The sequence below is a fragment of the Pararge aegeria genome, chromosome 24 (genome assembly GCF_905163445.1).
Source record: "Pararge aegeria chromosome 24, ilParAegt1.1, whole genome shotgun sequence".
Lineage (NCBI taxonomy): Eukaryota > Metazoa > Arthropoda > Insecta > Lepidoptera > Nymphalidae > Pararge > Pararge aegeria.
Window position 1 is genome coordinate 10,171,947 of NC_053203.1, and position 16,039 is coordinate 10,187,985.

Consider the following 16,039-nt stretch of genomic DNA (forward strand, 5'->3'; position numbering starts at 1 on the left):
AATATACTTTAAATGTTAAAGGGACCCCCCCTTTAACATTTCTCAACAGGTTTCAGGTTTTAACAGGTTTCTCTTTACCCCTGCGGGGATAGCACGGGCAGGAGATAAAAATTATATCCCCCGATTATTTTCCCAGACAAGGGATATAATTAACGTGCCCACGACTGTAAATCACTGGAACATGGGATAGGAGAAGTTTACCCCTGTTTATTTATAAGTACACATATATTATTTGAATATTATTTTCACTTCTGTGCCAGTGCTCTGAGAGTTGATAAAGCTGATATATAGCTGATAGATGCTGGATATCGATCCTCGGGGATATAATTGTCTCCTTCCCATGCTGTTGCATAATTTCATAGGTGAATGAGTAAATTTCATCCCCTGTATGATATATTTAATTGGGGGATGAAATTAAATAAAATCGGTAAAATTTGTGTTGAACATGAATGTGTTCCAGTGTCTGGGGTTTATCTGTATATTAAAAGTATTTATGTGTATTACTCATAAAAATATTCATCAGTCATCTTTTTTTATTTTCTCTTTATTTAAAGAGCTTAGTCACATAATGTGACTATGTCACTCTGTTAGTTATATTCAGATACTTGTCCATCAGTCATCCTAGTAACCATTTCACAAGCTACGCTTACTTTGGGACTAGATGGCGATGTGTGACTGTCGTATATTTTTTAATTGTTTATGATAAAATATCGCCTGCCTATGCTAGCAGCATGACACATATAACTGATTTATTATCTGTTTCACTTAATTAAACTTTATTAAAATATTAATTTTAACATGCCAGAATATTATCCAGTTAATATATAACATAAAGGTTATGGAATATATATCCATCTACATTAAACCTTAGTAATAAATATATTTAACCGTTAAAAAATAAATTTAAACATAGATTATCTACGTGCAGCATAGATTGTAGAGTGAGTATAACCAATAAATTACAGACTACACATTTAGCCCGTATTAGAGTGCCCACCGGTTCATGCAATGCTATAAACATAAAAAAAAAATGACCTGTCTTAGAAATAGAAGAAAATAGAAACACAAAAATAAATATGCAAATATTTTAATCACCCAATGAAGTCTCATTGTATAATAATTTATTAAAACATCTCAAAGCTTGGTAAAAATAGGTAAAAAGCTTTTCCACCGCCCCAAGCACCGAACAGCACCAAAAATTTTGCGACTCATTTGAGAAACGTGTGGTACCCAAGACATAGTATCTATAATGAGTCCAAGATTCCTGACCGAAGTACTAATCGGAATAGCCGTACCATCAAAGAGAACTGGCGGTAAACTATTATACAATATGGAAGAAAGGAAATAACTGCTGCCCATAATAGTTACTATTAGGTTATCAATTTTGATCCGAGTGCCAATTATTATTTCAAGATTTCTACCTACGTTTACTTATTCGATAGCGTAAAAGTGAACTAGGATTTATATGAAATCGAAAAGCGCCATCTAGTGATAGTACTGTTTCCCAGTGTTATAACTAGATATCCTATACGAAGATAATATCAAACTTGGATGAACACGCTGGATGCAGAAATGTCGATGATTTTTTTTTTTTGCACACGTAGTGAGCCCTTGCAGAAGAATATGCTAGAATATGATGCAGTCTCAGATGGTATCGGGCTAACCTGTTAGGGATATGGCAGTTATATTAACCCATACAACTTTAAAGCGTACCGGAACGCTTAATCAGTTAGCGGCACGTCTTTGTCGGGCGGTAACGAGCCAACCGACTGACTTGACTCTATTTAAACCATATTAAAGATAATTCCAATGATTCGAACCAGGGATCTCCCACATAAACTACAGCGCTCACCGCTGTAGTAGATATCGGACAAACTGCCAAGTCTAAGATTTTCGATCCTGAAAAAGCTAACTAAGATTTTTATGGTATCGAAGGAGCGCCATCTAGTGATAATAGTGTTACAGCAAAGTCAAAGTTTAAAATATTTTTATTCAAGTAATAGCCCATAGGTGTCACTCTTGATGCGTACATTACATGAGAACTACACGGTAGTGAGATGATGGCGATAACCATATTCGTAAACTTAAAACTAAAGCTACGATGGTTCCAAACGCGTCATCGTCTAAGAAGAAGCAAACAAAAAACTTCGCCAGGTGTTTTTTTTGCTATCACATTATCATTTAAAATTATTTGAAGAGCAACCTGGCTAGAGATATAATTCATACCCAAGCTTTTTTATCGATTACGTAGTCCTTTACACTATAATAGGACTTTTCTATAAGCTTATATTGTGACATAGCTCGTCCGGGTTAGTACTAATGCCATGCTTATTTCTTAGATTGCACTCCCAGAATTATAAATTACATTAATAATTTATATTATGGCGATAAAAATATTTAATTAATTACCTGACGAAATTAAGCCACTAATAAATGACACAAAATGTTTAAAAGATAAATTATTTCAAAAATTTTAATAGTAATTATTTTTATACTATTGATGAATATTTAAAATGACATTCGTTAATCATTATTAATTTATTTGTATTGTTTGGCATGTGCCCATTTAACTTATTTGTAATTTATTATTTTATTAATTTTATTGTATTATTATAAACATTGTAATTGCCTATATCTTAATTGTACCTAGTAGTATCATTAATTAAAATTTAAATACTACAATTTGCATGCCATTTTGACGTGGTACAGTTAAGATCTACATATTATAAATAAAATTGAATTGAATTGAAACTTCACCTTAAGCTAAAAATAAGTTTTAAAGGAAATAACACACAGTACAAGAGCGAAAGTACAAAGTTAGTACAAGTAGTACAGTTTTTTTTTTTTACCTACTCCTATATAGTATAAAAGTATTATCACAAGATGCCATTTATCATCCGGATTAACTGAATCGCCGTTGTACGACAAAAAAGTTCCGTGTACTGTAGTAACCAACACCAAAATAATATAACAAATACATGCCCTTATTAACTTAACAATAAAAATAAGAAGTATAGTACAGACAAAAAAATTGCAATGTCTACGTACCTATCGGACCGACTTCATCGACGGGTGGATGGGGGAACAAAAAAAAAAGTTGTAATGAAAGCAATCAATTTGTATTAAAATCAGTGGAATGCATGCACAAAAGAACTGCCTACCCTACATTTTCAATTAAATTGTATCGGAGATGGATTTACCACTACACGCCATTTTCCTACTTTATTCATAAAACATAATTTTAAAATGCCGTTAATTGTATTTAAATCAAATGCAATGAATGTAATTCAAATATAATTTTATAAACAGAGTTGATTAATGTAACGAATTTAATTTTTAAAATGTCGTTAACTGCATTTCATGTACTGAATGTAATTCATATATAACGTTACTAACTGAGTTTCAGTTATATTATCACTAACACGTGAACGCTGGTGTACGTGGTAGATAGAGTCTCTACCGAGACTGATTTGACGTTTTAAAATTGCTTATAAACTACTTAAATTTGAATTTTGATTTCGTTTTTACGTTAAAAATTTACATTTAATTTACATCAATAAATCACTACAATCAGTCGAAGTATAGTTATGAAAAACAAGATTACGATCATTATATTTGGCCAAGGGTGCACTTATATTCATCGTTAATATTAATAACATTGGAGCGGCGTGGTGGGTTTGAGCGCTATATCTCTTTCTACTATGCGAGGAAACCAGTGCCCAAGAATAGGATTTCATTTATTTATTTATTTACCAATTTACATTTTTGACATTACTGGACAAAGTTGTCCTAATGCGACAATGTAGCATGTTATGTAAATTTTAATAATATGTATGATAAAATCAAAATCGTTATCATTGTGAGTTCACTCAGAATGCTACAAAGTAAATCAGTCTTTTCTATAATAACATACCGCAAGCAACCCTCGACCATACGATGTTATAAATAAAGTGCAAATTCGCTTACCTCCATACAAGTTGAGAAGTGCCATAACCACTCCATTGGTCCAGCCAAAACCTTTTTGTACTACATATTCACCACCGCCGCCAAAGCCGCCAAAGATTGTTGCGTCATACTGCAAAGAACAAGCAAATTAATACTAAGTAATATTATCAATGAGAAAGTGTGTTTGTTTGTTGGTCCTTTTCCAAAGTCAAAGTCAAAGTCAAAGTCAAAGTCAAATATTTCTTTATACAAATAGCACATATATGGCACTTTAGATGCGTATATTACATGTAAAATATAACATAGACGTGAGTTGATGGCGATAACTAAATTCGCCAACTTAAAACTAAAGCTACGATGGTTACAAATGCGTCCTGGTCTAAGAAGAAGCCCACAACAAACTTAGCCAGGTGTTTTTTTTGTTATCACCACCTCACATTGTCATTTAAAATTATTAGAAGAGCAACATGGTTAGAGATATACTCGTAATTCACACCCAAGCTCATTTATTTGTTTGTTTGTTGGACATTTTTCAAAGTCAAATATATCTTTATTCAAATATCACATATATGACACTTTTTACATTACATGTAAAATATGACATAGAAGTGAGTTGATGGCGATAACTTAATTCACCAACTTAAAACCTAAGCTACAAGGGTTCCAAACGCGCCCTGGTCTAAGAAGAAGCCCACAACAAACTTAGCCGGTAACTTTTTTTTTGTTATCACCATCTCACACTGTCATTCAAAATTATTAGAAGAGCAACATGGTTAGAGTAATAATTTACACCCAAGCATATTTATCGTTGCTGTACTCTTTAATACTATAATAGGACTTTTCTAAAAGCTTACGTTTAAAAACGTTACGTTTACGTTTTCATCCCTATGTTGTTAATATACCAAAAAGTCGCACAAAGCGATTTGTATCTTCTTTTCTTATACGCATGGCTGGGGTTAGGAACACCCTTCAGAGTTCTGTGTTTCCTAATTCTTACGACCTGTGTATCTTTAAAACTAGAGTGAATAGGCATCTTAGAAGCAAGCGCGTCCCATCTTAGGCCACATCTACACTTTCCATCAGGTGAGATTGTGGAAAAGCGCTAGTCTATTACAGTTTGAAAAAACAAACTTTCATTTGCACCCTAACAAACTAACGAATCAACTTGATTTTTGGCATAGTTGAAACGATGGAGAGTAAATAGGCTTTTTATTTGTAAATAACCGTAATAAACTTGTACTACGGACATGGGCAACAGCGAGTATAAAAAAAACTATTAATATAAGCTTCAGCGATATATACAACGTGTAACGGAATTACGAAACACTGTTGAAGGGTGCATAAGTATATTTCATAAGGAATCACCCTGTAACAATATTAAATGAAAAGAAGCATATTTATTTTTCCATGAAAGTTATCATGGAAAAATTCAAAACATTCTAAGTGTTTACTTGTGACAACCCTATTAAGGATGAAAGACCGACACGCGCATACTTCTTTCAGTAAAAACTATGGCAATGGTATACTCAAAAATGATTAGCGTTTTGGTTTCACAGATAATAATTTTTAAACAATTATTCATTGTAAAGTCAACATCTCCTGAGGATGCTCCGGTGTCGGAGCGAAACCTGCGTACATTGCCGAAGATCTTTTTGGTAAGGAGTATAAAGATTGAAGAAATTCGAAATTAAACCGTACAGAATCTCCTGCTTTTCGCGGAGGATAGCAAATTAAGCTAAGTTTTATAATATATCATGAAATTGCGCAAAGTAACGCCTGCTTCTATCAAATATTTCATAAATACCTTTTCCAACATAGCTTTCTTCTGCTTCCAAACTTCAAAGTTGGACCGCACCCATTTCGTGGCCATCTCGTTGGCAAGCCTCATGGCCTCTTTATTCCGGGTGCTGTCTAATCCCATCACCACCATATACTGGAGGGGCGGCCACGCGTTGGGGTAGTCCCACTGCTCCCCTGAATGCTCGAACGTGGTGGGGATGCCACCTTCGAAGATGTCCACCTGAAGACAAACCAAGTTTGATTTTGTTACATTACATATCTATTATTTTGGTAAAATAGTACAAAGAGAATGGAATTAATAGTTTGGTTGATAAGAAGCATCCTACATAGAGTGTATATGGCGGTATCAATTGAACAAATTGTGGTTGTACCATAGTTTAGATTTAGGGTATTTACTCTATAGTTTGGATAACTAAATGGGTCTGTCGATGTTTGGAAATAAAAAAATAATAAAAGTTTTTAAAAAAAACTAGAAACCTCATTTGTTTTCAGTTTTCCTGCTTTATTAAATGAGTCAAGTCTATGAACAGTACTATTTCATGCTTGGCAGAAATAGCAATTGCTGATTTGATTGGAGTAGTTGTGTGAGACTTGCACCCACTAAAAACTGTGTGTTCCTCACGTACGTAGTACGGGATTCACTTGCGTATTCACCGCACTCTCGCCAAGTTTTTGACCCCCAATGCATGCACCCCCATCGTTGATGACTTGGTCTCTGCCGAATCGCTCTACACGACACGCGCTTACTTGAACTTACCTTGTTTTTTTCGAAATAATTAATGACCCGGATCGACACTCGGACAGATCGGGTGACAACTCTTTTCTGAGCTGCCGTAACCCCACGGATTTATCATTCATAAAATGATAACTCGAACTAACCTTGACTTTTTCTAAATAATTGATGACTCGGTTGACGTAGTAATCGCTTCTTTCCACGTCGTAGCACCCGGTCCACAGCGGCACAATATTAGAAGGGTAGAAGTAGTCTCTCCGCCTTCCAGACTCCAGGTTGAAATCCAACCAGGCGCCTACATCTTCGTGCCACAAGACCTGTTCAAAACAAACTTTATAGGCAACTGGCGTACCCAGCCCGCTTCGCCGGGCTAGATTTTGCTTTATTTTATTTAAACAATATATCTTACATCATTAAATTTTTAATTTAAGTCTCATAATATATTAGATCATTTATTTCTCTCCGTATTCATTCTCTTCTCGAGCGGGGAAGATCATTATCTACACCCATGTACACCCAAGTACACCCACTATAGAATATCATCATAGCAACTAAAAGCTGTATTTGACAGATTGACAGTTCATAAATAGGAGTGCTCCGATCGTCACCAAACTTTACAGGATTACGCCAGGTCAATCTGGAGATTCCCTGAAAGTTTCATTCCAATCGGTGAAGCCTTTCAAAAGTTATAAGAGGCTCCCAAACAAACACACATACAAACCCAGAGCAGATCAAGAGCTCTTTGAAAGAATTTGCTACGGGCCCCGCGTTCCCGGGTCGCGTCCGCGGGCCCCCCGGTTCCTTAATATTAATATTTCTTTTATTTTTATTTTCCGTACTCTGCGCGTGCCAAGTAAATATCTATCATTGCATTAATATCTTAATATATATAAATCTCCTGTCGCTTTGTCCGCGATGGACTCCTAAACTACTAAACCGATTTTAAATTAAATTGGCACACCGTTAGCAGTCTGGTCCAACTTAAGAGATAGGATAGCTTAGATCTTTAATTATAGTCGCAATTTTATTTTTAAAACCAAAATCAAACGCAGACGAGGTCGCGGGCAACAGCTAGTCTTTTATATAAATCGTCAGTAGACCCAATAATAATACAAATACTCATACATGACTGATGTGTGTGAGTAGAACCATAGATTTATTATGTTTTTACTGTGTAGTGAACCGCTTAACTCACATGTTCGATGGCCTCCTTAAACTTGGCGTGCATCATCTTGTAGTACTTGGCCTTCTCGAAGTTTTCCAGCAGCTCATGGAACTCGGCCATCAGCTGCGCGTTCCAGCACATAAAGGCATTCAGGTCTACTGGTATAATGGACCTGGTCTTCAGGTTTGTGAGGTTACCTGTGGAATTACGTAAGTTAGCACAGTTGGTTGTAGCGGTGTCAACTTTTGTAAGTTATGCGCAACTTTCTTCAACGGTGAAGGAAAACATCGTGAAACCTAAAAGTTTTTTTATATATATTTTTATTAATACATAAATATACTACGACAATACACGCTACCATAATAATAATAATAATAATCTTTATTGCCTGATTAAGGTGTAGTATAGTCAATTATTATAGTATAAAGGACTACGTAAACGATAAAAAAGCTTGGGTGTAAATTATTGCTCTAACCAGGTTGCTCTTCTAATGATTTCAAATGACATTGTGAGATGGTGATAACAAAAAAAACACCCGGCTAAGTTTGTTGTGGGCTTCTTCTTAGACTAGGACGCGTTTGGAACCCTCGTAGCTTTAGTTTTAAGTTTACGAATGTGGTTATCGCCATCATCTCACTACCGTGTAATTCTTATGTACGCATCAAAAGTGCCACCTATGGGCCTACTTGAATAAAGATATTTTTGACTACAACTTTTGACTTTGAATTTGAATTGTTCAATTAACAACCAGCCACACAATGGCTGCGCCAATCAGTCTGCGTTTACCATCGACAATCTCGGATTTTTATGTCCTCCAGCAGGGCTAGCATGGTCAGGTGACAAAAATTTTATCCCCCGATTATATACCCTATATACAGGGATATCATTAACGTTTCTACCTGCTAAAACACGGGAACAGGGAATAGGTGAAGTTTACCTCCGTTTTACTATTTTTTGTTTATTGATCTTTATTTTTTTTTTAATTCTTAACAATGCTGAATTATTTATAAATAGAAACGACACTATTAAAAGTTTTCATACATAACTGATGGGTGTGATTAAAACATTACTTTTTCTTTATCATTTATTGATTTTCATTTGTATTTTAAACTCTTAACAGTGCTTTAAAAAAAACCACTTAAAAATGTATCAGATAAAAAAAACATTTATTATTACACATATATTATTTGGAGATTATTTCCACTTGTGAGCCAATGCTCTGAGAGTTTATAAAGCTGTGGGAGATGATAAATTTTTAAAATATTTGCCATAGTTAGGCGGCTTTTGGCGCAGTGGGTAGCGACCTTGCTTTCTGAGGTATTATTGGTTCGATTCCTACTACTGGAAAATGTTAGTAGGATGAACATGATTTTTTTTTCAGTGTCAAAAAAGCAACAACAATTATGTATTATAAAGTCAACATCTCCCGAGGATGCTCCGGTTTCGGAGCGAAACGTGCGTATAGGGTACATTGCCGAAGATCTGTTTGGTGTGGAGTATAAGGATTGAAGAAATTATAAATTACACCATACAAAATCTGTTGCTTTTCGCGGAGTACAGCAAACTAAGCTTAATTTTCATAATATTTAAAAGTAGGAAAAAAATGCTTGTTTAAGGAAAATAAACCGTACCTTTGTTCGTGCCATTCAGTATAAACCATCTGGATGAGAAGTCCCATCCGGATTCAGCAGCGGATTTCAATTCAGCGAATAGTTCTTCCTTTTTGTCTACAGTATCGAAATGTCTGTAATTATAAAAGAAAATATTTCTTTTAAGAAGCATCCCAAAAAAATCCACGATTAAGTAGTGTTTAGAAGTAGTTTATTCAAGTGTTGTATAAAAAGGGGTATTAAACACGAGTGTGGAATCCCATGAATGTTTTAATACCTTATAATCAACATGCATACAAAACTTTATCTACTCCCTTATAATGAAACCTCGAAAAGATTCTGAAACAGTTAACTGTTTATATTAAAACAGCCAGTCCTAGTATTCTGAGTATGTACAAATAAACTAATTAAAGTAGTAAAAAAAAAACATTGTTGTAATTAAGTATTATGTAAGTTTATAATAGCATAAATTTAATCATAAATATCTATTATAGTATATATAAATTTATATCGGTATTTGTCTAGTTAATATGTAAGTGTAGTATGTATGTTCATGTAAGTTTATTTGATTTTTTTGTAACATACTTTATGCACCATCCACTTTCCACTTTTTTATCGGCTTCGTACGCTCAGGTTGCCTTTAAAAGATCACTTTCAGTGATAAGGCCGCCTTTGCACCCTAGAACTAAGTACGAGTACTATTACTGTTTCCCTTGTATTTTTCCTATTGTGTTGTTTTGCAATAAAGTTTTTCTATTTTATTTATTTCAGGCTTGTTATGCAGAATTCAGGCATGCATGGTAGCTAAATGGCATAGTAATTGTTACTACAATATGGCGGAGTATAAGAAAAATACCAAATGAAACAGTTTGCTGAGAAGAATATGAGAGTATTTTTAAATTAACTTGAAGCGAAGAGCGATAATTTGAAGTAAATGAAGTTAAAACAAGTAATTTATTACATTACATTTTGGTATTTATGTATATATTACAACCCTTTGGCACTATCCCGTTCTCTTGCTCTAACTCCTTTCTACAAAGGTTGCCTGTAAGAGATTGCTTGCAGCAATAAGGCCGCCTTTGCATGTCTACATTGTTTACTGTTTCATTAATGTTTCTTTTCCTATATGTATGTTATACGTGCAAAAAATTGTTTCTTCTAATTTATATCCACACTTTTTGAATTAGTAATAAAACATTGTTCAGATAACAGTCACTTTTCCATGCCAATTATTACATTTGCATCCCATAAAATGGGATTTTATTAGTTTTACGTGATCTATCAGTTAGTATGTTTAACGTTATTAGTTATGGAATAGAAATAGGTAGATAACGGAATGACGACTCACCTCGCGACATCGATGTCTTCTTTGTAACTCTCCGGACGTGGACCTTGCGATTGCTCTGTATATCTAGTCATTTGGTATCTGGAACGAAAATTAAGTGTTTTTTAAAGGTATGTCGATGCGTCATAAGAAAATCGACGTCAAATCCTCATAAATCAAATAAATCAGCAAGGTTTTAAAAGCTATAGGAATCCGACCTTAATGAAATTATTATTTTCATTTTTTACGGCTTCAACAAATCCCGTAGTAACTGTTGGTTTTTCTGGGATAAAAAGTAGCCTTTGAAACTCTCCATCCCTTCAACTAATAATATGCAAAAAATAAGTTGATGGGTTACTTAATTAGGCGTATAGTAAGGACATACAAACAAAAAATTGTCGGAACGGGAATGCAAGATTTCACTGTAAAAAATTTCGTCAATATTTAATCTTAGTTATTTTCATATAATTAATAAATTCTCTTTTGTATAGTATTCTGCATTTCATACTAAAGTTATAAATGTAATGAACCCTTATGTAAATTCAAATTCAAAAATATTTTATTCATGTAGACCTTATTACAGGCACTTATGAAGCGTTCATACAATTAACATGTTACACTAATGTTAGTGATGGTGATAACTTCATTCGTTAACTTAAAACTAAAGCTAGGAGGGTTCCAAACGTGCCCTGGTTTAAGAAGAGCCCACAACAAACTTAGCCAGGTTTTTTTTTGTTATCACCATCTCACAGTCTAGTTAATGTTGCGTTATGGAGTTAGAGCAATTTGTAAGTTAAACAGTAACAGATAACATAAGATTAAAAGAGAAGAGTTAAATCAAATAACAAAAAAAATAGAATAGATAATATTACAGAGATTTACTATTATTATCAATTATTATTATTTATAAATCGCTAATATTAAAAATTTTATATTTCTTTGATATTTTGAATTAAAAAACTTTGTCACCTATTTACGAAGTCTATTTACGAAGTTTTTATGCCAAACCAAAAGATACTATATACCGATATCTTATAAAGTATAAGCCACAATCACGCACTTTATGCCTGAAAAAACTAAAATATGATTTTCAGTCGACATTTTAAGGCATAGAATAATAATACTTTAAAAAAAAAAGTCAGTTTGTTGTGAAGACCATCTTTTATAGTTAAACGTTCCCCTTTACAGCATGGTTATTTTGTTTTACAGTTTCGGAGATAATATACAGTTATAATAAAACTGGGATAGGTCCGATTAGGTAAGATATTTTGGCATATTTTTTTGGAGGGCACTGTATTATCGATACTGAAAGCAAAACTGTTTTTTTTCTTTTTCTTCGTTTGTCTGTCTGTCTGTTTGAATCTAGGCCTACCGACAAAGAAGCGCCGTCAAGCGATTTAGCCTTCCAGTACTATGTGTGTGGCACTTCTTTGTAATAATTAATTAGGAGTAATGGATGACTAGATAGCTGTCATATCTCTAACAGGCAGTGGCGTGCACTCCATACATGCAAAAAAGTACTGCATACCCTAACATTGATATATAACTCGAATAGGAGGAGAATTTGTCCCGTTTTATGCAATTTTCCTGGTGTAGCATACCCTGGTAAGAAGTCCAATGCACGCCACTTCTAACCAGTTAGTCCGCCACGCTTTGGTATGTAAGACGGCATCATCACTAACCACCAGGTGAAATTGCATTCTAGGGCTAACTTTTAGTGGAATAAAAATAGTAAAAATAACTGACTCACTTCCTCCCATTATAATCAACTTCGACGGTGTGGTTCTTGATCCAGAAATCAAACTCTTTATCCATCGTACCAATGTGCTGTTTGAGAAAATCAATATCTCCGATGTCTTCCATCAATAACTTCACCATCGGTATCAGGAGGGGTGGCTGGGATCTGTAATAAATTATTATTTGACGGCCGATTGGCGCAGGGCGCAGCGACCCTGCTTTCTGAGTCCATGGCCGTGGGTTCGCACAACTGGACAATGTTTGTGTGATGAACATGAATTTTTTTCAGTGGCTGGGTGTTAATCTATATATCTATATATATTATAAGTATTTATGTATATTATTCATAAAAATTATTCATCAGTTATCTTAGTACCCATAACACAAGCTACGCTTACTTTGGGGCTAGATGGCGATGTGTGTATTGTCGTAGTATATTTATTATTATTATTGTTTATTAAAAAAAAATCTTAATAAGAAGTCCTTCTTTATGTGAGTTTAGCGTCCGGAAAGTTTGATTTCTGCACTAGTGATTTTGGTTTTTCTTAAGAAAGGCCGCCAAATTGTATACTTTTCGTTAATTTTTTATTTGCTATAGGTATGTTTATGTGGTTTACAATAAAAGTGTACAATAAGTTACATTCATAACTGTTCTGAACAACAAAAAGATCTTCATGTATCAGATAGATATTATCTAAAACATGAAGATTTCTTTCTTAAAATTATGTAAATAAATAAGTAACGCAATTAAAACAATTTATCAATATTATCTTGGAGAAATTATTCCATCACATCGGATTAGACATCTGTTACAGAGAGACAGTATCCGTGACCCTACTTTATCTTAAGCAACAGCTGGTGTTTTGGTTGTCACTGCGTAAGTAGTGACAACTTTCTAGTTATTTCTCCAAAAGTATTGATATCAGAAAGAGTTGTGAAACATTTTTTAATTTTTTATGAATAATGAAATACTAAATCGGCGTAGTACCTACCTAGCCTTGAATCATCGTTATTGTTAATAACCCATTAGCAACTCACAGAATAAGAAGGGTTCAGGCCAGATTGGTGGGCTTCACAAGCCTTTGAAAATATTATTGAGACCTCTCAGGCATGCAGGTTCTTTCGCAACCTTTTCATTCACCGTTGAAGCAAGTGATAAGTATTTTAAAACGCATATAACTTAATGGTGCGTGCGAGGTTCGAACTCGGCCCCCCAAAAGTAAAGCCAGAGTCCTAACCACTAGGCTATCAACGGCTTGAATGTAGCAAGTCAATACTCACCTCATCAGATAATAAATCCTTCCTCCATTAGGAATGAAGCCGTATCGGTCTACGATGTCCAGGAAGTTTGTGACCATGCCAGTAGCAGTGGCATGCATTTCTGACAGCAGCAACCCTTTTATGATCCAGTACGAATCCCAGTAGTAAAACTCTCTAAAACGACCACCTGAAAAAAAATTTCTTTAATAATATTTCAATTGCTTAAAACACAAATAACTTAGAAATGTAAGAGGTGCTCGCTGAGATTCGAACTCGGCCCCCCGAAAGAGAAGTTGAGCACCCACTGTGCTATCACTGCTCTTCTACTTGCTTTACAGGCAATAAATAAACAAACAATTATTTTAATACAAATTTTCCTCACCCGGCACAATGACTGGATGGTCGACGTAAATAATAGAATACAAATCTTGATTTTCCTTGACTTCGTTCTTCATCTTTCTGCCCAGGTTAAGCCACAGCTCGTTAAGACTTTTAGCCCATTCTAAAAGCAGCGGATCCTTTATTCTTTGTAAGAATGCTGTAAATAAAATAAATTAATTTTAGTAATCTTTTGTTTCCTATTTTTTCTTTAGTAATGTTATACTAATATAAAAAGCTGAAGAGTTTGTTTGTTTACTTAAACGCGATGCTCGCAGGAACTTCTACGCTATTTTGAAAAATTATTTCAGTGTTGGATAGCCTATTTATCGAGGAAGGATATAGGCCAAGTATCATATGCTATGGCCAAAATTACCAAAGCGCCAATAAATAATGTTTCAAAATCGGGTATTTTTCACTTTCTGAGAGCTTCCGCTGCATTTGCTGCGTAAAGTCTCGATAAAATCATGTATAATAAAGTTGTTCTCCTTTAAAAGTTCTAAACAAACGTCCGCGACAGGATATGCCTATCTTTTAATTCGAACGAATTTATGCCTATCTTTAAATTCGACCGCTAGTCCCTACTAATATTATAAATGTCAATGTAAGTTTGTTTGTTACGCTTTCACTCAAAAACTGCTAAACCGATCCTCTTGAAACTTTGTACACATATTCTTGGAAGTGATGGAAGTAATATAGAATACTTTTTATCCCGACGTTAAGTTCGGTTCCTTTGGGAGAGGGGGTGAAAGTGTTTGACGATTTTACACCATAACTCCGACAAATTATAACCGATTTAAATAATTATTTTTGTACCTATAGAGGTTATAATGTGTCTAATTTTGCCCAATTTTTGTGTAGATCTGATGAAAGTGGTTTGAGATAGAGGACAGAACTCCTCAGCGGACGGCAGCAAACCCCTCATGAATGCCACATCAAAAAACAAAATCAAATGCAGACGAAGTCGCGGGCAACAGCTAGTAATTCATATTTTAAATAAAAATGACTTGCGGTGACGGCAAATCAGAATTTGCAGTACAAAAGTAGAATTCTAGTAGTAAAGCGTTTTGTGATAGAGCTCGTCCGGGGAAGTTCTACCGCCACACTTTTTTGTGCCGCTAAACAGTATTGTTGCGATGCTGTGTTCCAGTCTGAAGTGTATGGTTGCCGCTGTGATTACAGGCACATTAGGTGTTAAACCTACGCCTCAAATTGATGTGTAGAGGGCGGCATGTTGCAGAGCGTGTTTCTTGCATGCCCTGCGAAGTGTTGTTCGGTTAACCGGCGATGATTTGATAAAGCAGTGATACCACGACCATAGTAACAAGAAATACAACGCAGGTCGAAAGTTCACGTTACTTTCCTTTTAAATGCACGTTATTTCACAGATAACCGTGTTGTGTTAATATTGTAATTAGTCTACACAAATATAATTTTGTTGTGTTATTTCTCACATCTCATGGCCGATTGGCGCATCGGGCAGCGACCTTATTAATATTTATAAATCTCTCTCTTTGGTTTTAATTATTAATATTTAAATAATTACAAATGATATTTACTCCAAAGACAGTAAAAAAAAAAGTTTTTATTGTAAGTAAATATTGCCGTATATATTATTCGTCAAAATAATTTATAATGTATTACATATATGGAGTAGTTTTCTGTACAATATGTGAATTGAATTAATAACACGTTGTTATAGTACGCAATTAATGAGAATCCATTGAGTGCCGGGGTCCTAACTACTGCGCCATTCAGAATTAGGTACAATGGTAAGAAAATAAGACTCTACCAGGATTATGTTTCCAATCCAAGGGTTGCCATTCTTCAAATTCAGAGCCTTCCACGTCGAAGTTGTTGTCCACAAAAGTCCTGATCTCCTCCTTCGTTGGCCGGAAGTCTGTCCTGGAACAATTACAGCATCATCATCATCATATCAACCCATTACCGACCCACAACAGAGCACGGGTCTCCTCCCACAATGAGAAGGGGTTCTAGCCGTAGTCCAACACGCTTTCCCACTGCGGACTCCACACACCATTGAGCACATTACGCATAACTCTCACGCATGTTGAAGCAAGTGATAT

At 34.8% G+C, this 16,039-nt stretch overlaps 1 protein-coding gene across 4 annotated transcripts in view; it reads right to left on the reverse strand.

Annotated features, from left to right (window-relative positions):
* Positions 1-16,039, reverse strand: part of LOC120634556 (trehalase-like) — a 60,626-nt gene that overhangs the window by 16,250 nt on the left and 28,337 nt on the right. For 3 of the 4 annotated variants that reach the window (XM_039905253.1, XM_039905250.1, XM_039905254.1), the window contains exons 4-13: positions 15,745-15,857; positions 13,957-14,112; positions 13,596-13,761; positions 12,328-12,480; positions 10,602-10,679; positions 9,275-9,387; positions 7,674-7,840; positions 6,625-6,795; positions 5,750-5,965; positions 3,967-4,075 (exon numbers count right to left, since the gene is read on the reverse strand). In XM_039905253.1, the coding sequence (XP_039761187.1) occupies positions 3,967-4,075; positions 5,750-5,965; positions 6,625-6,795; positions 7,674-7,840; positions 9,275-9,387; positions 10,602-10,679; positions 12,328-12,480; positions 13,596-13,761; positions 13,957-14,112; positions 15,745-15,857 (1,442 nt within the window). Of the gene's footprint in view, positions 1-3,048; positions 3,061-3,966; positions 4,076-5,749; positions 5,966-6,624; positions 6,796-7,673; positions 7,841-9,274; positions 9,388-10,601; positions 10,680-12,327; positions 12,481-13,595; positions 13,762-13,956; positions 14,113-15,744; positions 15,858-16,039 lie in introns of all 4 variants that reach the window. The other variant, XM_039905252.1, reaches the window with a different exon arrangement.